The sequence below is a fragment of the Octopus bimaculoides genome, chromosome 14, assembly GCF_001194135.2.
Source record: "Octopus bimaculoides isolate UCB-OBI-ISO-001 chromosome 14, ASM119413v2, whole genome shotgun sequence".
NCBI classification, from domain to species: domain Eukaryota; kingdom Metazoa; phylum Mollusca; class Cephalopoda; order Octopoda; family Octopodidae; genus Octopus; species Octopus bimaculoides.
In genome coordinates this window covers 53737780-53738534 of record NC_068994.1, presented here as the reverse complement: position 1 = coordinate 53738534, position 755 = coordinate 53737780, and the positions used below count along the sequence as shown (strand labels likewise).

Genomic DNA, 755 nt, shown 5'->3' with positions numbered 1-755 from the left:
TTGTGGAGTCTGGTTGTTTTTCTAAGGAAGATTTGACTATAGGATAAGCTGTGTCATCTTTGAATAGTTTTTAGCTGATCTTGAATGTCATCCAATGTCACAGTGCTGGACAAAGAAGAAAAAAGTAAATAAAAAAGAAATACAACACAAAGGATTTCCAATATTTGGTAAAAACACATCAAGTTTATAGAGGAAGGAATAGAGCTGACTAGATTATCCTTAATGTATTACACAACCAGTACTTATTTTATTGATTGTGTAACAAGATAAAAGGCAATCCATCCTTCATTCTTAATGCTCTCCCTCTCCACACACATTTTTCAGTGATCACCCTTCTATGCAATCAAATTATCCTTTGTTACCACCATGCATCTCTCACTTTTTCCACATGCTACACTTGCCTGTCTCTACTCTGACTCTTGCAACCTACCAAACTACATACACTTGCTCTCTCTCTTTCACTCTTTCTCATCCTTCTCCTTAATATGTTGCTGCTCTTCACCCACCCACCCTTTTCTGCATGGTCAGTCTATCTTCTACTCTTCCCAACCTCCCTGCCACCCATGTGTATCATTTATCACTCCCCACCAGTCCTTATCCACCATTCACTAAATCTACCTGTCAACCCTGCCCAATCTCTGCAGTTGTCACCTACTGTTCTCTACCTTCCCTCCAGTATATATAAGATAATTCAAAATGAATTGGTCAAAAATAAACAAGTGTATATATATATATATATATATATATATATATAG

The 755-nt window shown here is 36.8% G+C and overlaps 1 protein-coding gene across 1 annotated transcript in view; it reads right to left on the bottom strand.

The window, feature by feature from the left end:
- Nucleotides 1-755, bottom strand: part of LOC106868548 (BLOC-1-related complex subunit 7) — a 7241-nt gene continuing 6486 nt past the window's right edge. The window contains exon 5 of the mRNA XM_014913854.2: nt 1-105. Within this exon, the coding sequence (XP_014769340.1) occupies nt 54-105 (52 nt within the window). The 3' untranslated portion in view covers nt 1-53. The remainder of the gene's footprint in view (nt 106-755) is intronic.